Here is a 24,392-nt window from a genome sequence, read left to right as displayed (position 1 = left end):
GATTGATATTTAGGAAATAGCTTGTCATGCCCCCAGTTGGAAGGCTCTTCTGAAGTTGTCTGAGGTTTTTGGTCCAGGGTAAAGAATTCATAGTTTATTATAAGTATATAGAAGATTTACTTTGACTTTTTCTATTTCCTTAATAGAATTGAACATATTTTTTCTTCTATTAATATGAAAGTACATTTAATGAAAATTACCCCCTTTCTTAGCCAGGTAACTTGGAATATTGAGCTATATTTAGATGCTGCCCCCACAGTACACATCTACACTGTTATATCCTGGTACAAGTGTGCTCTTTACATTAATAATTGCACTGTGTGTTTTCATAATTTATCATAATGATACCATTATAGAAGTCCCTTTCCTCCCCTCCACCCTCAAGTCTAATTGAGGTCGAGACAGACTATAAATGTGATAATATAGATTGCATGCTTAGAGGAAATAGAGTTGGTTTCACAGTGGAGTTTTAATTTAGGATTCATTCTGGTGATGTAGCCTCTTCCTATGGTACATTACTTTGAGCCCAATATAACTGCGTGTTCCCACAGCCCCTCATTATAGCTACAGCTTCTCACTGCTTTTTAATTAAAAAAAAAAATAGGGAGAGAGGGAAAAATGAAACCTAAAGCTTAGGTTGGATATTGTCTAGGTACACAGGGAGTATCCTAGGCAGATTGCTTGTTTAATTTTTTAACTCTTTAAAAGATTTCATTGAGTTGTCCTGATTTCTGTTTTAGGGAATGGATGATATATATACAGGGGTTGCCAAAAGTATGTTTACATTTGTGAGTGTGCAAAACACAGAGTTTATTCTTGTATTATTATTTTTTAAATTATTGTATTTATTTGTGTTACAACTGTCAACCTACTTTTGCTCACCCTTGTGTGTGTGTGTGTGTATATGTGTGCGTGTATGTGTGTGTATAACCATCCATCACACTCTCTCACACACACAATAGGCTTCAAGAGTTTTGGAAAGTAAAGGCATCATATATATAATCTTGAAGCTTACTATAAACTTTGAGCAAGTGGGAATTCTTTATGTATCCTAGAAAGGCTACCAGCTGTGTGGTTGGATGGTGGCAATGCTTAGTGAGCACTTATACCACTCACCACCTATTGGGAGTAAGGCAGGGAATGTAGAAGATTGTAGTAGTTCTTAAAGGCTGATGTTCTGGTACATCAGAAGTTAAGAGTTAATCTTTTTTTTCTCTAGTCCTGTAGGCAGCAGAAGCAGAGAAATGACTTTATTAAGCACAGTTTCTTTTGTCATTCCTTCATCTTGAGGGATTCCATATACCTTTCAGATACCAAAACAAATTAATCTCCAAAGGTGACTGGTAAGAATGGCTTAATCCTTTTGGGGTTGGTTGTGTAAGACACAGGAGAGCTTGGGCCTGAGCTGTTGACCTCTCTGTCAGACTGTGAGCGTTTTATTCCCTTTCTAGATTCCGAGCCCTTTGGCTCTTCTGTATGAAATCAGTTTGACAGCTCTGAGGTTCTTTCCTGCTTACATATTCTTGCTTCCTATTGTATAACTGATCACTCTCTCAGTGGTGAATATTGGTAAATATAATCTAGAAGTTTATTTCTGGGTCAGGGTATTGCTAGCTTCACAGTTTTTAGTGGGGTCCTTTCACAAACAGGGCTTTGGCTTTCTATGAATCCCGATTTCATTCAGTGTTGCTGGAAAGACAGTTCCATTTTGTCTTTATTTGGGGATAGGAACCCCTCAGATGAAAATCCCTTGGACCTGTGCTGTCCAGTATGGTAGCCACTAGCTACATATGGCTGCTGGGCTCATGAAATGGGGCTCCATCTGTGTGGCAGTACACCCACCATAAATATAAAATATGTCTACCAAGTTCTAAAGACATAATATGAGTAAAAAGAATGTAAAATATCGCATTAGTAGTTTTTATACATGTTGAAATTTTATTTTGGACATACTGCGTAAAATAAAATATATTATTAAAATTAAATTTCACCTGTTTCTTTTTATTTTTTAAATGTGGCTACTAAAAAATTTAAAATTACCTCTATAGTCTGCATTATATTTTGATTGGACAGACCTAGACTGCAAAGCAGTGTTTGTCTTATTTACACTCATGTCTGCAGTGCCCAGACTTACACGTAGTTGACACTTAATAAATACTTGTTAAAGAAATGAATCCTAATCTTTATTATTCAGAGTGGTCAAATTTCAGATATAAATAGGAATTTCTCTATTTGGAGTGTTAGTATCTGAAAAAGAGACAATTGAGGGTTGAGAAGTAAAGAACAGAAGTTCTTAAATTTTTGCCTTGGGAGAGAAAAGTGGTGAAATAAAATGTATCAGTGCCTTTGAACGGCTTACCCATCTGTTGGAGAGGAAAGTGATACGTTGGTGAAGGAGCCATAACCGAGCATCCTAATGGGTTCGCTTTCCTCTGCCACAGAGTTGTCCTGAGAAGAACGAAAGCTGAATAAATACCCTGTGTGAGGGGGAAGGGAGTTGGAAAAACAGTTGGAGAACCTAAAGGTTGCCCTGTTAGAGGTGTGTGCTTAGACTATTCATAACGGTCAACAAAGCTGTTCTTGTCTCAAGAATCTATACTGGCCCTCTCTGTCCTTGTGTCCCCACTTAGGCAGAGGAAGCCTGGGACTGCTACTGGGCCAGTGGATTACTTGAGGACCCTTCAAGCCTTGGAATTCTTTAATAAATTATTTGTTGAATGAGTGGTTTAACAAATACTATGTTAACTTAGCCAAGGTCTTGTATAACTTATATTTATGGGTATATGTTCTTGCCTGAAAGTTCCTCAGATCTGTCTCAGGAAATCAGGGTAGATTAGCAAGAACCCAGAGATGAGGTTCAACTTTCAGAAGGCACCAGGTTGTCTTTGCAGGAGTTTATTGAAGAGTCTCCGGCATCCTGTCTCCCTGCTTATAAAATAGAACTGGTAACTACTACTCTCCCCAGCAGAAGGAAAGTGCTATTTCAGTGGAAATTATTAGAGGTAAAAATGAAACTCCTCCCAATCTCTGAAATGTTTGTTTTAAAGAAGTGGATTGGCAGATGTGTTCAAAAGAGACATTGCCAGTTTCTTTCTATTTTGCATCTCTTAACTGTGGCATTATTTGGCTTTCTCCTTTTAACTGTGGACCACTACCTTTTCTCTCTGCCCTCAGCAATAAACAATACAGAAATCTCCTTTCTGGGGAGAACTGTAGAACTCATGCTTTGACTTGGCTGCTGCAGCAGGCTCATGCTAATCAGAATCACAGCAGGGCTTGTTTTATGAGCCTGAACGAATTAGTGCTCCCTGGGGCTGAAGTTCCTTACCTGCTGGGGGACTACAGATTTCTAGTTTGGAGCCTGCTTCTTAGGATCAAGCTACCTTTCTTTCCCCTTCTCACATGAAAACCACCCTCTTATTTTTCTTGTAGTCCATGTTTACTGGCATGTTGATTTCTTTTTTCTTTTTTAAAATAATGATGACAGTCGATTTTTATATTTATGGAAATAGGATGTGATCATATGAAATGATAATCTATCTCAAGGAGACTGGGAACAGAGTGAAAAATAGCAGGTGGTACCCCGCAAACCAAATTGTCTGATGTGAGTTTTCTAAGTAATGTCATATGCTTAAACTTATTGAAGCACCTGGTATGTGGAACCAGCAGGGTACATGAATATAGCAGGGGATGACTTTGCATCACTGGGTAGTAGATTTCAGTAACAGTGTGGGTTATAAGTCACAGTGAGATGTGTAGCATGTATAATAGAAATTTGTCTATCATTACTAAACAACTTAGCAAGCTGGCAATGAATGTGACCTTCTGTTTTCTTTGGAAATAGCATACCATGGGGTGGTGAAGGCCTGGGGCAGGGGGCGGGGGTGGGCTAGAAGGGGTGAATGGGGGGGAAAGGGGACATATGTAATACTTCCAACAATAAAATAATAAAGAAGTTGGTTATTATACCAGATAAAGAAAAGCTTATTTGAGTAGCCTAATGCAAATGTTTTATGTTGGGGAAGACAGAATCATGTGGATTACCTCATAGTAAAAATTTTTACATTTGTGTAGTACTATTATAGTTTAGAGTTCTTCCACCTTTTGGTACAAACTTCACGAATATGTTTTGGGAATCTAATGTATAGCAGCATGACTATAGTTAACAATTCTGTATTGTATATTTGAAACTTTCTAAGAGAGTACTTAAATGTCACCCCCCGCCTCCCCAAAAAACAAGACGGTAATTATATGAGGTGATGAAGGTGTTAACTAACCTTATTGTGGCAGTCATTTTGTATATGTACGTGAGTCATCATCCTGTTGTACACCTTAAACTTACACAATACTGTATGTCAATTATATCTCAGTAAAGCTAGAAAAATATAAAATGAATGGTAAACACACACACAAAAGTATCTTTTTGAAGTTCATAGGGAAAAGGGTTATAATCTCCATTTGCAGATGAGGAGACTAAGGCTTACAGAGGGTAAATGAGATGCCCAAAGTTGTACCAGCAGTAACTTGAGCTGAATGGAGTCATCAGGTTGCTTAATGTCTATTGCAGTGTTGTTTCTCCTCAACTAGGAAGCCCATTTCAGTAGTGCCCTGTTTTATTCCAATTCAGTGGAAAGCAGCTATAAGAACTCCATGAATTGCAGTGTTAAAAGCAAATGAGGTCTCACCAGCACAGGGGAAAGCCCAGGACTAGAGGTCAGGAAGTGCCAATTCTGTTTTCAGTGCTACTGCTGGTTTTATGACCTTGGATAAAACTTGACCTCTGGGCCTTACTCTCCTCTTGTGTAAAGTAGGAACTTGGAGTGCAGTAGACCCTTGGAAGTTATATATGTAATATTCTCTGTACTACTTGTGAGTGACTGTAATCTTTTTTAGACATGAATTAAAACTATGTGCTAAGGGATTGGTGAGTATATATGTATTAAAGTCACCTACAAAGTAGTTGAGCCTAACCCAGTGTCTCTATCTCAAAGTGCTCTGTTCCTTATGATTTCTGTATGCATAGGAACCTTCGTGAAGTGGTGAAACTTTGCATATTGAATAAATTCTGTAAAAAAACAAAAAAGCCAGCTACTTTATAGGTGACTTTAATCATGAATTTATAGAACCATTAAGAATTTGAAAAATACCTCATAGAGGTATTTTTTGTGGCAGAAATTGTATGGTGTGGTGCTTTTCAGTTGGGGAATTCTTGAAAGTGTTAGAATATTTGCTATGTATGCCTTTTCTCGCCTTTTCCAACTCTAAAATCCTGTGTTTATTTTTTCTCTTTCTTAGCCCAACAGGGGCACAAAACGTCCCCGGGATGATGAAGAGGAAGAGCTGAAAATGCGTCGGAAACAAGCTGGTACTCGAGAACGTGGCCGCTTTCGGGAAGAGGAAATGACTGTGGTAGAAGAAGCAGATGATGACAAAAAAAGGCTGCTTCAGATTATTGACAGAGAGGGTGAGGAGGAAGAGGAAGAGGTAAGGTGGCAGAAGTGGGCTGATTGCTGAGATGGCTGTCCCTGACATAGTCTCTATAGAGTGTAATTTTGGGCCAAATATATAATTTTTCTGACCTCCCTAGCTTAATCTATAAAATGGGGTTTAGAATACTTATTTCACAGTGTTGACCTGAAGGTTAAGTGGGATAATGGAGTTGGGAAATCATTTTGAAAAGTGTAAAGAACATTACAGATAGAGTTGTTGTTTTTTTAAAATATATTTTTATTAATTTCAGAAAGGAAGAGAGAGGGAGAGAGAGATCGAAACATCAATGATGAAAGAGAATCATTGATCGGCTGCCTCCTGCACGCCCCCCATTGGGGATCAAGCCCACAACCCAGGCATGTGCCCTTGACTGGAATCGAACCTGGGACCCTCCAGTCTGCAGGCCGACGCTCTGTCCACTGAGCCAAACCAGCTAGGGCACAGATAGAGTTTTAACATTATTCTGGATTATGTGTTATATATCAAGGCCCAAGCACTGAACTGTGGAGCTATTGGTATTGACTGTGGAGGGTCAGGGAGGCTTTCTAGACCAGCGGTCACCAACCTTTAGGACCTCACAGACCACCAGTGGTCCATGGACCACTGGTTGGCGACCGCTGCTCCAAAGGTTTCCTTAAACCAGCGGTCGCCAACCTTTTGGACCTCATGGACCACCAGTGGTCCGTGGACCACCAGTTGGCGACTGCTGTTCTAGACCATACTGAGGACATATAGGGGTCAAGGAGGCTTTCTAGACCATACTAAGGACACATAGAAGGTGCTTCCATTATTTGATGTAGTTAATAGTCTTCAAAAGAAGAGTAGAACTTTATTGAACAAGTGGAAGATGGGCTTTTCAGGAAGTTGAAATGACATTAGCAAAGTAGTAAAAGTGGAGAAGTTCCGGGGGAGCTAAGGGACTAGGTATTTAGGTGTTACTGAAGAAATACAGTTTAGGGAAAGAGATGCCGTTCAATTGCCCTGCCTCAAGATTCCTTTGCACTCATTCCTGCCTCTGGACCTCTTTCTGTGGCCTCTGTTGGAATGCTCTTCTTGCCCTAATGAAGAACCACTCTTTGCATGGCTGGTTTCTTCTCATTCAGGTCTTAGTTCTGGTGTTTCCTCCTTGGAGAAGTCTTTCCTGTCTCTGAGGTGGCCCTGCAAGTCATTCTCTCATTCTGTTATCACTTTATTCTGTGTGTTCTCTTCACAGCATTTACCATGATCTGAAATTCTGTTTGTTTACTCATTTGCTGTCCCCTCCTGGCCTCCTGTGAAACCAGAGACTGGCTGTGTTTTGTTCAGAGCTCAGAGCACTCAAGAGCAATGCCTAGCTCTTGGTAGACCCTTAATAAATATTTATTGAATGAATAAATGAACCAAGCTGAAAAGGGTAGAGGTAAAATATCAGCGATTAAAAATGAAATGACCATGCCTTTGTGTCTTTTTAAATCCTTAAGTGTTAACTTGTATGTTATTTCATTCTGGCATTTTGTTCAATATGAATTATGGAAATAGATTCTTAAGAGCCAGCTGGTTTTTGGTTCCTTCAAAGACATGATGCTAAGTTTGGATTTAAAAAATGAAGCTGGAGTGTGAATCTAAGAGGGGAAAAAATTGATTCATATTTCACAAAGGTCCTTACTGTGTTATGACAATAACTCTCATTAGCATTTATATCAGAGCTAATTCAGGGGTCTGCCCCTAAAAGATGGTGACACTTTGGAAATCTGTGGTGGGAAACAGTCCCAAATTTCCTCTGAGGGCAGCAGCCCTACCAGGCTTTTAGACAGTCAGTGTGTGTAGCGCATCCTCCCTCCATCCCTCCATCCCTCCATCCCTCCATCCCTCCATCCCTCCATCCCTCCATCCCTCCATCCCTCCATCCCTCCATCCCTCCACCCCTCCACCCCTCCACCCCTCCACCCCTCCACCCCTCCACCCCTCCACCTCTCCACCCCTCCATCCCTCCACCCCTCCCTCTCTTCCTTCTTCCATCCCTCCATCACTTCCCTCTCTCCCTCCTTTCTTACTAGCTTCTGCTCAATCTGTAAGTGCTACAGCAGCAGTTAATTGGCAGGTGTAATTCCTGTGTAGGGCAAGGCTTGTACTGGAGGATTAGGATAGTAGCTGTCATGGGTAAGTGATTTCTAGCCTGAGAGACAGAAATGTAATGTGGGACCAGCCCTTCTGTTAAGGGACAGGGAAAAAGAGATCGTTTTGTAAAAATGACACATGGAAGGCTACAAGTTCAAGAGTTATTTTCTCACTGCCACCAAAGTCCCATTTGATGAAAAGCAAGTGATGTTTGCCCCGTAAAGTCACGTGAACTTGTAAAATATTATTGTCCTTTTTGTGCTACATCACCAGCATTCATCTTTCTGAAGTCTCCCTCTGGTTCCTGACGTTGAGCTATTGGAGGTACTGCTGTAGCCGATGACTAAGACTGATAATTCAGTTTCCTCTAGTGTTGGAGAGAAATTAAAGGAGGGAAGGCCAAACCTTGAAGAGGCTAAGGCTGGGAATCCTATGAGAGCCGTATTAACACTAGTAGGTTTTTTTTTCCTGCAGGGCAGGCAAGATGTTAGCCAAGGGAAAGAAGAGTAGTGGATGTTGAGTTTGCTTAATTTAACTCTTTCCTAGAAATTTGGATTATTTTAGTTAAATCCTAGTGGTATGTTAGGTACATCATGCTTATTACTAATAGAAAAAACTAGCTTACATTAAGATAGTGTCATATAGTTTATAAAACAATTTTATGTACCTCATTTCTTTAGAACATCTCTCTGACCTTAGAAGATACATCTCTCTTCTTTTCTTTCTTTCTTCAACAGATCTTCACTGGATGCCTGCTGTGTGCCAGGCACTGTAAAAGGAACTAGAGAGTCTGCATTGAACAAGTAGACATGGTCTCACAACAGGGCTATATTCCCTAGTTTTGGGTGAACAGATTATCTGGGCGAGATCATGCCAGACCTTCCTTACATAGAGGATGAGACAAAAGTAGGCTTACAGTTGTTTGCATGGAAAATAACTAATAAATAATAACACAAGAATAAAATGTTTTGCATACTCACAACTGTAAACCTACTTTTGCTCTATACTGTATGTCATGTAAAGGATTGAAATTTTATTCTAAACTAGAGGCCCGATACACAAATTTGTGCACCAGTGGGGTCCCTTGGCCTGGCCTGTGGGATTTGGCCGAAGCCAGCTCTCTGACATCCCCCGAGGGGTTCCGGATTACAAGAGGGGGCAAGCCAAGCCAAGGGACCCCACCAGTGCATGATCGGGTCTGGGGAGGGACCCAGGAGTTTGGCCAGCTGGGGAGGGACCGCGGGAGGGCTCCAGGGCATGTCTGGCCCATCTCTCTCAGTCCCGATTGGCCAAACCCCAGCAGCAAGTTAACCTACTGGTTGGAGCATCTGCCCCCTGGTGGTCAGTGCATGTCATAGCAACTGGTAGACTGCCTCCTGGTGGTCAGTGTACGTCATAGTGAGTGGTTGAGCAGCTTTAGCATATCATTAGCATATTACACTTTGATTGGTTGAACGGCCGACTGGACACTTAGCATATCAGGCTTTTATTATATGGGACTAGAGGCCCGGCGTACAAAATTCGTGCATGGGGGGAGTGGGGTGGGCATCCCTCAGCCCACTCTACACCCTCTCGCAATCCGGGTCTGCTGGCTCCTAACCACTCACCTGCCTGCCTGCCTGCCTGCCTGCCTGCCTGATTGCCCTTAACTGCTCGCCTGCCTGCCTGATTTCCCCTAACCACTTGCTTGCCTGCCTGATCACCCCTAACCACTCTGCCTGCCTGCCTGACCGCCCCAACTGCCTCTGCCTGCCTGCCTGATCGCTCCTAACCGCCTCTATCTGCTTGCCTGATCACCCATAATCACCCACCTGCCTGCCTGATTACCCCTAACCGCCTTGCCTCGGCCCCCGCCGCAGCAGCTTCGTCTGGAAGGACATCCAGAATGACATCCAGAAGGTCGTTTGGCTGTCTGGTCTAATTAGCATATTATGCTTTTATTATTATAGAGAGGATGCCAAGTGGATGAATTCAGGAAAGACTTAAGAGGCAGACTTGGTGAGCGTTTAAGGTTATAGTCAGCAAAGTAGCATTGCATTGTGGCTAGTAAATAGTGAAGCTAGGCTCTGAGTGCCAACTGAGCCAGGGCACTAACTTCTGTTTTTACCATGTCTGGGAACTTCTCTTTAAGCAGTAGACACTGGGGGGGGGGGGGGGGGGGGAGGCTGGGGTCCAATAGACTACCTGAGGGTCCAAGAGTCATTGATAAAAATCTTAAGAAATGTGTCATGCCCCAAATAAAATTAGAGGTATCTTCCACTTAAAACATAATATATGCATATCAAATTTAACAAAATAATAGCTAGCATTTTTTAGTGTACTTACAAAATTATGGGATGATTCAGGGCTTTTCAAAAGGATCTATTTCAGGGTCTCTTAATAGCAATCTCTTTACCTTTAGGTGTGAGTTATGGTCAATGACTACAAAGCTATGAAGCTACGAGTTGGGAGAGTGTTAGGCAGAGTGTATTGCAGCACATTACATTAAACTGGAAAATAAACTGAGGAGACTACATTTCTGAAATTTTAGTGTAGATTTCTTGGGGAAAACGATTCCATTTTAAAAAAATGTATATACCTTTGTAGACATAAAGGTAAGAAAACCTTCAAACCTCTCTAGTGTATGAAGTAAGAAAAACACTGTGTAGTCTACTAGTTTTTAAATGCTACTTCTGAACTTCTCTAATTTTTGATGTTATATCTGGATTCCAGGAACCTGTCTGATTCCCATCTCAGCAGCCAGTAGGGAGCAGTTATAGTAATGTGAAAGAAATAAAAACTGTGACTATTGCTAATTAACAGCCCTTCTTAAGGTCTATACAAAAATAGGCAGAGAGTTGAATTTGGCCGGTTTGCCGACCCCTTCCTTGTATAGGGAAAAGATTGAGGGCCACTGTCACTGACCAAGTTCTTTTAAATTACTGAGTGTTTTCTTACCTGTACAACAAAGGAGGACAAGATAAATATTAACTAATATGGTTGCTTACTCCAAGTCATAGGATATGCTCAAGAAATATTTGTTGACTAAATCTTAAACTAAACTTTCTATGCTAGATGTGAGACACACAGAGTGATACAAAGTAGCATGTGATGTAGACCCTTAATCCTCATTCTAGTGGGGGAGATAAAATGTTTTCTGTACATTTAACCCACAAAGGTGAGTGGCAGAATAGCATGTAAGAACCAATGAAAGAAGTAATAATTAGTGAATAAGAATTGTTGCGTTTGTCCCTTTATACCAGGAGGAACCATTGGATGAAAGCTCAGTGAAGAAAATGATCCTTACATTTGAAAAAAGATCATATAAAAACCAAGAGTTGCGGATCAAGTTTCCAGACAATCCAGAGAAGTAAGGCTCTGTTTTGCTGATACCCTTCCTCTTTTGAGGTGTTTTGTTTGCCATTTTTGTTTTGTTTTGTTTTTTGCTTGTTTCGTCTGCTTTTGTCGTCCTTAGGAGTGCGAGGACGACCACATGTTTGGAAAATCACTAGAAGGACTCATGGGACTCAGAGTCAGTGGTACTGAGGGTATACAACCAGATCAACAAGGGGAAAAGATACATGAGGCAGAGTCTAGAGAAACTAATGTATAGACTTCCTATGCTTTCTCCCTCCCACTGAGAGGGGTCAGGTGGACATGATCCTTTCTCTAGCAGTGAACACATGCATGCAGTGTCTCTCTCCAGACAAGCCCATGTGAGATTCTGAGTCTAGAGTATTTAATGAGGACAGGTCATGTAGCCATTCTCTGCCAGCAACAACTACCAGAATTCCAGACTCTCAGAAGGAAAGGTGGGCAAAACAACCTTATCACATAGGGAACTTTTCAAAAGCCAAATCCCCAAATGCCAGCCTAGAACCAGGCCCTTCTAAAGATCAGACCTATTATGTTAACTCTTTTCTTCATTATTCTTCTCAAGTCCCAAAGAAAACTGACCTTGGCTGCTATTAGTGATAGCTTTACTGTTGAGAAAATGTCAAAGGCTTTGGGGTTAGGCAGATATGGATGTGACTCCTACATGACCTTGAATAAGTCACTTTTCCTTTTTTAGCCTCAGGTATCTTATCTGTATAAAGAAATAATACCCCCTTTACAGAATTGTGAAGATTAAATGAAAATAATTGGAAGTGAGTGGATCAATACCTGGTATTTAGTACATACTTATGAAATGATAGTTACTATACTGGCTCCTCGGTGCACTGTGAAGTACTGTAATGAGGGGTCTGGTATCTCTCAGTCAGTCTTGAGTCCTAATTAAAGGGATTTTCATATTTATACAGATTTTAATGTTCTCTCTCCATCCCTCTCTGTCTCCCTCCTAGGACGTATACTTTTAATGAATCTTAATATGTCCAAGGCCTGTAGGGAACTAAGAGTTGGATAGTTTAGTCTTGCACTCAAGTTTATAGGTTATTAGGCACATTCGCTATAAATGCATAGTAGAAGGAAACATACCTTAAAAGAGATACAAACAGAGTATTGTGGGAGCATAGAGGAAGAAACAGTGAATACCAAGTTGGGGCCTGTTAAGGTCTTCACAGAAGAGGTGGTATTTGAGCTGGCCTTGTAGAATGATTTTGATTTTAATAGGCAGGAAAGGCATGCCAAGCAGTGTGACTAGCATGAACAAAGGCACAGAGGTGTCAGAGGTCATCAAGTCCTCATGGCAACCTGGTAAGGCTAATGTGCTTTAGATGAGGAGGGTAGAGAGGGAAGAACCTGGTTACTGGACCTAGGACCATAGCCCTCTTTGTAGTAAGATTGCAGCTCAGCTTTCCCAGCACGAGAGTCCTGTAGGGTTTTGTGCTGAACTTCACCATACAGTAGCACTTGTCATTCTGCACTGTGTGTGTGTGTGTGTGTGTGTGTGTCTGATTACACAAGTAATACCTGAATTGATTGTCATTGTAAAAAATACCAACAGTGCATAAGTAGCGTAAAAAATGCACGTCCTCCTTCACTGCACTGACCCCGTCTTCCATTCCCCTACCTAGAGATAGCCCTGTGGACACTTTGGTGAATATCCTTTCAGATTATTTTTCATATACTTATTTATATATATGTATATATATATATATATATATATATATATATATATGTAAATATCAAAAATTTTTTTAACCTAAATTATACTGTACATATTCTGCACCTGGATTTTTTTTTTATTACATAACAGGAGATCTTTTCATGTTCATATATGCATATTTATCTTATTTTTTGTGACTGGTTATAGTATTTCATGGTTTATAGATAACCATGATTTACTTATTATTTTTCTATTACAGACATTTGGTTATTTTAAATATTGGCTTTTATGAACAATGCTGTAGCGAACCTTTGTATACATGTGCCTTAATATAAAATGTATTTCTATAGGACAAATGTTGAATTCTCAGGTTGAAGGGTATGTATATTTTAAACTTGGATAACTATTGCCATATTCCCCACTGTGTTCTTTTATTCTCCCATCAGCAGGTCTCTTTCCCTATTTTCTTGCCCATAATGAATGTGATCAGTCTTTAACATCTTTGCCATTTGTTTTATTATTTCTTTACTCAGTGGTCTTCCTGCATTAGATTCTGTGTCCTTTGAGGAGGTGGACTGTGTCTTGTTTGTTTCTGTTTCTAATTCCTAACACAATACCTGCCATACTCTAGGTGCTCAATAAACATGAGATACTAGATGGTTGATGTAATCTTTATTACATTCTTATTGCCTGGAATCTAAGGATCATTATGAGGAAGCTGTGCCCTGGGTTGATAACTCTGGAAATTTAAGCAATCCAATTTACTTCTTAGAGTGCCAGCATTGCCTTTGCCCACTTGGTAGGTATACTAGTACTTCTGTCAATTTAGAGCAGTGAGTTTCTGCAGGTTATGTACCACATCTTAGGTACCACAGATGCTCTAGTGTTACATTTCATAAATTGGTTTTAAAATTTTATTTTAAAGACTTCACAGTGTTTTCTATTCAGATAAAATTTATATACTATTTTAGTTTTTAAAGCTGAACATTTTAAAATTGGTTAGGAAACTACGTTTTGTTTTAACCTTGAATTTTTGAATTCTTACTGGTGCAGTGTCTTTTATAATTCTCTAGACCAGCGAGGTGCAATTAAGATGAAAATTGCTAGAACATATTTGAATGAAACTTTCCGGTTGGGATCAGAAACATTCAAATATATTTTCCCATATATGCAGTTGTCATTTTGATTGCATAACCCAAAAATGCTTCTCTTCATTTGGCTGCATTTCAGATTCATTTGAAAGTTCTCTTTATGCAGCCTCAACCTTGCACTGTAATCTTTCTGCCAAATATCACATTGAGTGGAGCGTGCTATTTCCCTGGTAAGCCCATTAGTGTTCTCCTTTTCACTGTTGCAGGGGCAGAATTATTTAGTATAGTGGTTCTCAAAGTTTTTAATCTCAGGGCCCCTTTGCACTCTTCAATTATGAGTACACCCCAAAGTGCTTATCTTAGAAAATTCTAGAATACACAAGCACACATTTTATTAGGCATCAGGGCAATGATATAATCACGTCTTGTGTAGCCCTGTTGAAAACTCCAGTGTTCACTCCTGAGAGAATGAAAGTGAAAAAGGCAAAATAGGCAAACCTCAGAGATCGCGGGTTTGTAGTAAAGTGAATATTGCAATAAAGCGAGTCACGAGAATATTTTGGTTTCCTAGCACATATAAAAGTTATATTTACATTGTACTATAGTTTAAGTATGTAGCAGCATTATGTCTAAAAAAAAATGTACATACTTTAATTTAAAAGTACTTTATTGCTAAAAAATGCTATCCATCATCTGAGCCTTTAGCAAATTATAATCTTTTTGCTGGTGGAGGGTCTTGCCCTAGTAACAGCAAAGATCACTGATCAAAGATCACCATGTCATCCTATCTAATAAAAGAGTAATATGCAAATTAACCATCACTTTGCGATAAAGATGGCAGCGCCCACAGCCAATAAGGAGGGAAGATGCAAATTGATGCAACAAGGCAAGAGGTGGAAGGCGGCTCTGGCCGGAGTGAAGGTAGAAAGGCAACTCTGGCTGGTATGAAGGTGGTGCTGGCTGCCAGGGGAAGGAAGGCCTATTCTTGCACAAATCTTCATGCGTCGGGCCTCTAGTATATAATAATGAAAAAGTTTGAAATATTGCAAGAATTACCAAAATGTGGCACAGAGAAATGAAGTGAGCAAATGCTGTTGGAAAAATGGTGCCAATGGACTTGCTTGATGAAGGGTTACCACAAACCTCTGCTTTGTAAAAAAAAAAAAAAAAAAAAAGCAGTATCTGTGAAGCTCAATAAAGCAAAACTCAATAAAACAAGACGTACTTGTAATACTTTGGGATTATTGTGAAAATAATTTTGATCTTTTAGACCCCCGAAAAGGATTTCCAACCACCTCCTACCCCCACCCTAGAGTCCCAGGACCACACTTTGAGAACTGCTGATTTAGTTGGGTGGGAGAAGCATCATGTTCTCTATGCATTGACTGCTGGTCTTGTGTTTGCAGGAGGACTCACCAATTTCTGTGGTTTTCCTGGTATATTTGAGCCTTGCTGGTCATTTGCTAATCTTCACTATTACAGTTGAAAGAGAACATCCTGGTGGTCTGAAACAAATGCACATGGCAGACTAGCAGAATATTCTCCCCTTCCCAGATGGAATCGATGACCCCATCTCAGCCTGGGTTACTGTTTTAATAGATTGCTGTGTTGCTTTCCCATTGCCTCTAACTTGACCCATTCCCCCAGCTGTGAGTCGTCCATTACTGAGTGTATGCTTACTTCCTAGACAGTCTCTACAAATGTTGTAGTGTGTGCTTTAAATGAGTAGGCTTATACTTTGTTGACAAAAAGAGAAGAAAATACTCTTTTTTATAGCATAGCAAACTTGATGGTACCTAGATTTGTTGAGCACCTATTATGTGCCAACTATCATTAGGCACTTTATATTTTTTTATCTCGTTGAATCCTCACTGTAATTCAGCTAGGAAAATTAAGGAAGCTGAGGTTTAGAGATAGGTTAGTTGCTATTCTCTGTCTCCGTTGACCAGGTTGGGGTCCCGTGATCTGTGTTCTAATGTCATTTCTTGGACAACACCAGATCCTTACAATTAATTGTATGTAATAGGTTATTAAATTTGTACTAGGCTAAGGGCTCCATGCGGACAGCAACTAGGATTATTTTATTATCTGTTATATCCTCGGAACCTAGCACGGTGACTGGTACCTAGTGTGTGTCCAGTAAATACTTGTTGACGTACTGTTCATGGTTACACAGCCAGTAACTTGTGTGGCTGGGGGTGTGACCCAAGTCTATATCATTCTCAAGTCCAGGCATTTTCCACTATATCTTGTTACTCATGTAACACTGGACCCCCAGTAGTATTTTTATGATGTTTCTCTGCTGTCATTTGAGTTTCTGCTTGTTTTTGTTTTGATAATTTTTTGACTTTCTAAACTTAAAAACATTGGCTGATTGCAGATTTAGAAGAATTTCGAAGTTGGAAGGTAAATTCCACTCTCCCTTCTAATTCTTGATTTTTTAAAATTATATTACCCTTTATTAATTACCCCCAGTGACAAGTATTTAACTTTTCAAAGAAATCTTTTCATTATTTGACACTTCTGACTCTTTAAGATTTAAACTCAGAATGAAAAAGAATTTCAACAAATTCTTAGATGAGAGGATATCTAGACAACTTATAATCGTGGTTGTTTTCCCGAATTAGTGTCTATATCTCTCCTAAAGTATGGCTTCTATAAGAGATGTCACAGAACTTCAGGGTCATATAATCACATGTTAACTCTGTATTGCCTTCTTTTAAGCAGCCTGAAACCACCTAGCCTTTGTGGCAGCTACTTTCCTCTGCTCCTTCATTTGGAAGGCATCTGCTGAACTGTGGACCTGGGAGTGTGCCCAGTGTTGGGTGACCAAAGTTGAATGAGTAGTTTCTGTCCTGGTACAGCTGTCTCGTGGTCTGATTTGTATTGCTGTTACAGTTGACTAAAACCATCAAGTTCTCACATGTGCTCTTATTAAATTATGTCGTTCCCACCCCATGCATTTGTAATCTGACTTTTTGGTTCAGTGCAGCTCTCTATGTGGATCCTAGATAATTTTTCTCCTGTTAGATTTGGCCCATCATCGCCTATCAGAAACTTTTGAATTGATTCTGTCAGCGCTGTATTCATTTTCTCTGTAAGCTTTGTGTTGCTTAACATTTGTTAAGTTGCTATTTATATACCTTCATTTAAGTTACTGATTAGAAAATAACAATAAAATAATATAGATGATCTAAACAGGCCTAAGGATCAACCCCTGTAGGATGCCACCAGAGGCTTCTCTCTGGGCTGACATTCATTCATTACCACCCAAGTCCCAAATCTTTTCTTGTGTTCAACATCATTTTGCTTATTACTATTTAGTGCTTAGTCTTCCTTGTCAGTTCTTCCTGTTGAGCTATAAAAATCTTTATGTGAAGTTACTCTTCAGAAATCAGATTTTTTTAAAAAAAACAACTACCCACTTAAGGCAAATAACCCTTAGAGGTTTGCTGAGCCCATTTGGTTCAAAGATTATATAGATCTGCTACCCCATGGAATATCTGAATTCTGCACCAGCCTTTCTTTCCAAGGCATGATTCTTCTGGCTTGACTTTCACACTTTAGGAGACAGAAATAATGTAAAATGGTGGTATATTTGTAAGCACAGTGAAAGAAGCCTTAAAAAAAGATAGATGGAGGGGGAATCTTTACAAATATAATTTTGAATGTACTTGGAATAATAAACAGGTGAGAATAAACAAGGAAGCATTGAAAAAGAAGACTAGCAAGAAAGTGTTTTTGCAATAATGGACATAAAATATACTGTAACAATATGGAAGTGTGATCCTGGCTCAAGAATTTACAAACAAAGCAATGAAATGCAGTGCAAAGCCCATAAACAGATTAGAGTACACATTAAAATTCAGTGTATGATGCCATGACCAAGTGGGATTTATCCCAGGGATGCAAGGCTGATACAATATTTGCAAATCAACAAACATGATACATTACATAAGCAAATTGGAAGACAAAAATCACATGATCATATCAATTGGTGCAGAAAAAGCATTTGACAAAATCCAACACTCTTTTTTTTATAAAAACTCTTAGCAAAGTGGGAATAGAGGGATCATACCTCAACATAATAAAGGCCATATACGACAAACCTACAGCCAACATCATCTTCAATGGGCAAAAACTAAAACCATTTCCCCTAAGAACAGGAACAATACAGGGATGTCCTCTTTTACCACTATTATTCAATATAATATAACCTCAGCGATCAGACAAGAAGAAGAAATAAAAGGCATCCAAATTGGAAAGGATGAAGTAAAACTGTCATTATTGACAGATGACATGATATTATACATAGAAAATCCTAAGATTCCACCAAAAAAACTACTAGATTTAATAAATGAATTTGGCAACATAGCAGGATATAAAATTAACGCCCAGAAATTGATGGCATTTTTATACACCAATAATGAACTCTCAGAGAGACTAAAAAAATAAAAATAAAAAACGCATTTACTATTGCAACAAAAAATTAAGATACTTAGGAATAAACTTAACCAAGGAGGTAGAAGACTGTACTCAGACAACTACAGGATATTGAAAAAAGAGATAGAGGAAGATATAAACAAGTGGAAGAAAATACCATGTTCATGGCTTGATAAACTCAACATCATTAAAATGTCTACTACTACCCAAAACAATCTATAGATTCATCGCAATCCTTGTTGAAATACCAATGGCATATTTAACAGATCTAGAAAAAAACATTCCAAAAATTTATATGGAACCAAAAATGACCTCAAATAGCAATCTTGACAAAGAAGAACATAGTTGGAGGAATCACAATACCAGATACGAAATTATACTACAAAGCCACTATACTCAAAACAGCCTGGTACTGACACAAGAACAGGCATATAGATCAATGGAACAGAACCCAGAAATTGGATCCAAGCCATTATGCTCAATTAATATTTGACAAAGGAGGCAAGAGCATACAATGGAGTAAAGAAAGTCTTTTCAATAAATGGTATTGGGAAAACTGGACAGGTACATGCAAAAAAATGAAACTAGACTACCAACTCACACCATACACAAGAATAAACTCAAAACGGATAAAAGACCTAAATGTAAGTTGTGAAACCATAAAAATCTTTGCAGCAATATCTCAGACATCTCTCATAGCAATATGTTTACTGATAGATCTTCTACCGTGGTCAGCAAACTGCGGCTCGTGAGCCACATGCGGCTTTTTTGGCTCCTTGAGTGTGGCTCTTCCTAAGCCTTAGGAGTACCCTAACTAAGTTAATAACAATGTACCTACCTATATAGTGTAAGTTTAAAAAATTTTGCTCCCAAAAGAAATTTCAATCGTTGTACTGTTGATATTTGGCTCTGTTGACTAATGAGTTTGCCGACCACTATCCTAGTACAAAGGAAACTAAGGAGGAAATAAACAAATGGGGCTACAACAAAATAAAAAAGCTTCTACACAGCAAAAGAAACCATCAACAAAGTGAAAAGAGAGCCTACTGCATGGGAGAACATATTTGCCAATAATATATCTGATAAGGGGTTAATTTCTAAAATATATAAGGAACTCATACAACTTAACAAAAGGAAGACAAACAGTCCAGTTAATAAATGGGCAAAGGACATAAATAGACACTTCTCCAAAGTAGACATACAGAAGGCCAAGACACATGTAAAAAAATGCTCAAAGTCACTAATTATCCAAGAGATACAAATTAAAACAACAATGAGGTATCACCTCACACCTGTCAGAATGGCTATCATCAACAAATGACAAGTGTTGGCGAGGAAGTAGAGAAAAGGGAACTCTAGTACATTGCTGGTGGGAATGCAGACTGGTGCAGCCATTATGGAAAACAGTATGCAGTTTCCTCAAAAAATTTAAAATGGAGCTGCCATTTGACCCAGTAATCCCACTTCTAGGAATATATCCTAAGAAACCTGAAACACCACTCAGAAAGAATGTATGCACCTCTATATTCATAGCAGTGCAATTTATAATAGCTAAGATTTGGAAACAGCTCAAGTGCCCATCAGCAGATATGTGGATAAAAAGGCTGTGGTACATTTATCACAATGGAATACTATGCAGCAATAAAAAAGAGGAGCTCTCACCATTTGCAACAGCACGGATGGACCTGGAGAGTATTATGCTAAGCAAAATAAGCCAGTCAGAGAAAGATAAGTATCACATGATCTTACTGATATGTGGAATCTAATGAATAAAATAAACTGATAAACAAAATAGATCCAGAGACAGAACCATGAATAGACTGATGAATTTCAGAGGGAAGGTAGGGTTGGGGGTGAGGAGCATGCAGGGAGAGAGATTAAACTGGGGAACTTGAATGCATAGCCCATGGACACAGACAATAGTGTGGCAAAGGCTTAGGAGGGGTGTGTGGGGGGAGCAGGGGGTCAATGAAAAAAATTTAAATTTGAATTAAAAAATAAATTTAGTGTATGATGGAGGTGGCATTTCTTCAGATCTGTGGAAAAAGCATAGATTATGGTATTGGGGCAATAGGACAAACATTTGCAGAAAATAAAGTTAGATCTTTGTCCTATATCATTAGCTAACATAAATTTCAGATTTATTTACTCCTAAACATTTAAATATGTATAAACTTAACAATACATAAAAGTAGACCATAAAATATATCTAATCTTAACATAGAAAAAAACATTGCTCAGGATACATGTAAAATAGAGTTTATAAAAGCAAAGATTTGACTAAACTTTTAAAAACCTTTATGTGATAAAGCACAATGTACTAATTAAGGGGTAAATATTTTTCTCTGTTGTTTTTTCCCCAGCATATGAGACGAATTAATTTTCTTAATATATAGAGTGCTTATAAATGAATAAATAAGATGAGCACACTGATATAAAATGGGTAAAGAAGATGGGGGTGGGGGGAGGAGGCTGGAGGGGGTCAATAGTGGGGGATAGAGGGCATATGTAATACTTTTAACAAAGAATTATTTACAAAAAATAAAATGGTCAAAGAAGAAATACAAATAGCTAATAAACATTAACAAAAGTTGAACCATCTTAAATAGTAATATCAGAAATGTAAATAAAAAATAAGTTAAATTTTCTATCTCCTGTGGTACATTTGCACAATGGAGTACTATGTGGCTGTGAAAAAGAAGGGACTGTTATCCTTTGTGACAGCATGGATGGACTTGGAAATTATATCATGCTAAGCGAAATAAGCCAGTCAGAGAAAGTTATCACATGATCTCATTTGGAATCTAATGAACAAAATAAATTGACAAACAAAATAGAACCAGAGGCATGGATACATGGAACAGACTGACAGAGGTTGGAGGGAATGGGGTGGGGGCAACTGGATAAAAGAAGGTAAAGAGTGTAGCCAAAGAACATCTGTGCATAACCCATGCATACAGACAACAGTGGTGAAGGTCAGGGGAGGGGTTGTGGGAGCTGGATTGAGGTGGGCAAAGAAGGGATGAATGGGAGACATCTGTAATAGTATCAACAATAAAAAAGAAAATTTTAATAAATTTCCTATTTCAAATTGGAGGAGATTTTAAATGCATTTTAAATACTGTTTTTAAAGAGGGCGAGGGAAACAAGCACTTTATACACTATTGGTACCTTTCTGGAAGAATATATCAAAATCTGCTAAGGTATGCATACTCTTTGACTTGACATGTTCCATCCTGGGACTTTATCTCAACACAATAATTGTGAATACATGCATCATGGTGTCATTTGGTATAGGGAGAAAATTGGAGACCACCTGAATGTCTGACAAAGGGTAAAATAAATTATGGTACATATTCACAAGGGAATACCATGCAGCTTTTAAAAATGTATTATTTAGGACAGGAGTTTCAGATAGGCTTAATCTCCTACACTCACTCTGTGATTGATTGGCAGTCTCTTTTTGGAATGCTATGTTGAGAAGTCATGTCTGGGCTCAACAGGGAAGAGTGGTGTGCTCAGTGAGGGATAGTGCCATGGGAGAAGGAGAAAGACTGACAGCAGTGTTGGATACTGGCTTTTCCTGCTGTAAAAGAGTGTTTAATGATAAGGGGAATTATTCAGCCTGTGTTAACAATAGCAAAAATTGAATATACAACTATATACTATGTAGGCTACTTTAGCATTGGGGGGAAGGATATAGGTGGAGTGAAAACTCATGAATTAAACATACCAGAGTATTATCAGTGGTTATTTCTGGTTAATAATATAATGTATGATTGCTGTTATGATTAAAAATAGTAATGGGGAAAAACAGTGGTTAGGGATATTGTCTAAAATATGAGCATGTTTTAAAGAGTTATAGTCTCCAGATTTTGTTCCTTACAGAATCCAGGTTTCTGGACAGGTGGTATTTGCTTAGCCCTTCAGCTTCTGGAAGTTGATGAGTACTTTATGACTTCAAGAGTCCCTGCTTGTGTTCCTTTCCTTTGTGGCCTCATTCAATTAAGCAGGCACCTGTGGATATATAGAGACAAAATATATACTTCCTATTTTTAAGAAGCTTACACTCTAGCAGGGAAGATAGACATAATAATGGTAGCAGTAGCAAGAGGAGAAGAAAGAAGAGGAGGGGAAAGGAGAGCAGACATACGCAATATTAAGTGCTTTATACCTATTTATTCATTTACTCTTTATAGTGTCCCTATGAGATAGGCAGTTTATTATCCCATTTACAGATGAAGACACTGAGAGGCTAAGTGCCTAGGTCAGGTTTAAACCCAGGCAGTCTGGTTTCAGGGTCTGTTTGACCACCCATTCCTCTCAATCAGTCAGTCGGGTATTGTTCAGTTGCTTTGCATGGATTAGCTCATTTCCTTTTCACAACAAAACTTCCTGTCTTATTCATCAAAGACTTAGTGGACATTCCTTAATGTGTCAAATATTGGAGGGGGGGCATGCGGAGGCGAATACAGAGCAGTTCTGTTCTAAGTGTCTGGGCATAGGTCTGTTGAAAGGTTCAGGTGTGGACATGCGAGTAAAATATCATACTACATAAAGTATGGTGGTGATTATAGGATGCCAGAGCCTATATCTGCTTTACTTTGGGGTCTACCTCTTAATCAGCTCACTGGAAGGGATGTGAGGGTTGGGAGTTTCTCTTACTTGCCATTTTTGAATGGCAGCAGAATCTCATGTCTTCCTTTGGGTAAGGGAAGTAATTGGCCCTTGACCTGAAGTGGCAAGTAAGAAAACCCTTTTTAGATGAGTAAGATAATTATGTTCAGGGCAACAGAATTGCCACACTAAGGGGTATTGTTAGCTAATCCATAGGACTGGTGGGCAGATCATTTAAAGCTGCAAAATGCTTTAGGAGCCTCTAAAAGGCAGCTTGTGACGGCAAGAGTAAGGGAATCCTGTAATGAGATCTGAATCCAAGATTGATTTTTGTAATGAGGAAATCGATTTCTGAAGGAAATTATGTGACAGTATGATGTTTGGATGAGTGTCCTTCTTGGTTGGTCTGTTGTAGACACTTTGACAGATTGTCTGTCTGGATTGTGTGGCTGTTTGCTCGTCAGTGCTGATAGTACTTCTTTCCTTTCAATGATGCTGTTTTGTTTTTCCCTCCTAGGTTTATGGAATCCGAGCTGGACCTAAATGACATCATTCAGGAGATGCACGTGGTGGCCACCATGCCAGACCTGTACCACCTCCTAGTGGAGCTGAATGCTGTTCAGTCTCTTCTCGGGTTGCTCGGACATGATAATACAGATATCCTTTCAGATCTGTCTTCAGTGGGAAGGCTGACATGGTAGGGGAGTGCTGTTTACTCTCTTCTCCTGTCTGTCTCTGCTGTCACGTCTGATATTCTATTTCCAGTCCAATTATCTCCCATCTTGAAACACATGCTGCTCTTTACTCATTTGAAAATCTGGTTTATATCAGTAAATCTTGGGCAATCCTAATTGTTATATTTGCTCTTAATAGTACTAGAATTCATCGTGATGTATCTGTTCATACATTAACAGCATTAATTTTTCAGGATCTTGATTTGGAGGCCCATTAGAGAGGCAAGACCAGACAGCATTTGAATTTTTGGTCTAGACATCAGTCTGTTAGCAGATGCCCCAGTGGAGTTGAGACTAGAGGATGCAGTAAACTGTGATGGAAAGTACATTGGAATGTCGGGGAAGATAGAGATTTTATGTTTTGTCCACTAATATATTTCTAATTTCTTAAAGGCCAGGTGCACAAAAACATTTAGTATTTATAGAATCAGCTTTATACCTAAATAGACAATCTAGGTTTAACTTTTAGTTTTACTTTTTGTGTGAAATTTGGTGCCCCTCTAGCCTTTAGTATTCTCAACTGCAAAAAATAGAGTTAATAACTTTTGCCTTTCAATGTTATTTAGAGGATTAAAGGAGATCATATAAGTGCTAAGTAGTTTCTCATATATAGTAGGCACTTAGGAAATGTTACTTTTAACTGAATCTGAATCATGACTTTGAAAACCATTTTATACTTTGTCTTTGTGCAACTGCTATCTGATGTGCAACTGCTTTAGTGCAAAAGGTTTTTCATATGCCTGTGGTTGGAGTTATGTTCATTAAAGGAAATTCCATTCCAGTAGTTGTTCTGTTAGAATCCAGATTTTCGAAGGTGAGAGACAAATGTAGTTAGTCTGCTTGAGTGATATTCATGGGGAATCTGCTGCTGCTTCATGTTATTTTCATCTTTCT

At 38.9% G+C, this 24,392-nt stretch overlaps 1 protein-coding gene across 2 annotated transcripts in view; it reads left to right on the top strand.

Annotated features, from left to right (window-relative positions):
• CTNNBL1 (catenin beta like 1) overlaps positions 1-24,392 on the top strand; it is a 172,932-nt gene that overhangs the window by 29,565 nt on the left and 118,975 nt on the right. Inside the window, exons 1-4 of one of the 2 annotated variants that reach the window (XM_036321864.1) lie at positions 1,248-1,343; positions 5,296-5,484; positions 10,830-10,936; positions 23,282-23,421. In XM_036321864.1, the coding sequence (XP_036177757.1) occupies positions 5,347-5,484; positions 10,830-10,936; positions 23,282-23,421 (385 nt within the window). In that variant the 5' untranslated portion in view covers positions 1,248-1,343; positions 5,296-5,346. Of the gene's footprint in view, positions 1-1,247; positions 1,344-5,295; positions 5,485-10,829; positions 10,937-23,281; positions 23,422-24,392 lie in introns of those variants that run through there. The other variant, XM_036321863.1, reaches the window with a different exon arrangement.

This window comes from Myotis myotis, unplaced genomic scaffold (genome assembly GCF_014108235.1).
Source record: "Myotis myotis isolate mMyoMyo1 unplaced genomic scaffold, mMyoMyo1.p scaffold_m19_p_9, whole genome shotgun sequence".
Taxonomy (NCBI): Eukaryota; Metazoa; Chordata; class Mammalia; order Chiroptera; family Vespertilionidae; genus Myotis; species Myotis myotis.
The sequence above is the reverse complement of the archived record's forward strand: the minus strand, read 5'-3'. Positions and strand labels throughout refer to the sequence as shown.